Source organism: Eimeria tenella, genomic scaffold, assembly GCF_000499545.2.
Source record: "Eimeria tenella Houghton genomic scaffold, Eth_scaff2612, whole genome shotgun sequence".
NCBI classification, from domain to species: Eukaryota; Apicomplexa; class Conoidasida; order Eucoccidiorida; family Eimeriidae; genus Eimeria; species Eimeria tenella.
In genome coordinates this window covers 7466-8193 of record NW_013542484.1, presented here as the reverse complement: position 1 = coordinate 8193, position 728 = coordinate 7466, and the positions used below count along the sequence as shown (strand labels likewise).

At 60.9% G+C, this 728-nt stretch overlaps 1 protein-coding gene across 1 annotated transcript in view; it reads left to right on the top strand.

Annotated features, from left to right (window-relative positions):
• ETH_00043265 (uncharacterized protein) overlaps positions 1 to 728 on the top strand; it is a gene marked incomplete at both ends in the record, with an annotated part of 3196 nt that overhangs the window by 1319 nt on the left and 1149 nt on the right. The window contains one exon of the mRNA XM_013375258.1: positions 108 to 728. Within this exon, the coding sequence (XP_013230712.1) occupies positions 108 to 728 (621 nt within the window). The remainder of the gene's footprint in view (positions 1 to 107) is intronic.

The following is a 728-nucleotide window of genomic DNA, read 5'->3' as shown; positions in this document are numbered from 1 at the left end:
GCTGCCTGCTGCTGCTTCCGCACTGTTGGGCCACCGCCGCGGCCAACAGCAGCAACAGCAACAGCAGCAGCAGCAGCAACAAACAATGCTACTTCAGCTGCGCTTAGCCTCCAAAGCAGCAGCAGCAGCAGCAGCAGCAACAGCAGGTTGCAGCAGCAGGTCTTCGACCTGCAGAAAATTTGGCCGGCAGACGGCGCTGCTTGCGGAGATGCTGCTGCAGAGCATTAGTGAGCAGCAAAGAGCAGCAGCAGCAGCAGCAGAAACAGCAGCAGAAGCAGCAACAGAGGCAGCAGCAGAAGCAGAAGCAGAAGCAGCAGCAGCAGCAGCAGCAAAAGCAGCAGTACAAGTGTACGCAGCAGTGGGAACGGCAAGGGAGGGGCTAAAGGTGCAGGTGCTGCAGCAGCAGCAGCAGCGGCAGCAGCGGCGGCGGCGCACTGCCCCTGCTTTAAGATTGGGTGCTGTTGCGCTCCAGCAGCAGCAGCAGCAGCAGCAGCAGCAGCTCTGCAGCACTGCTTTGGTGCACAGACAACTGGGCCGTGTGCAGGAACTGGCAAAGGAGACAATAGTGGCAGCAGCAGCAGCACCAGCAGCAGCAGAAACAGCAGCTGCAGCAAACATGTCCGGCGCAGCTGTGCGCCTTGACTCGTTCACACTCGCCTTGCTGCAGCGCGCAGCAGCAGGAGCAGCAGCAACAGCAGCAGAAGACAGCGCCTGGGCAGCAGAGCTCG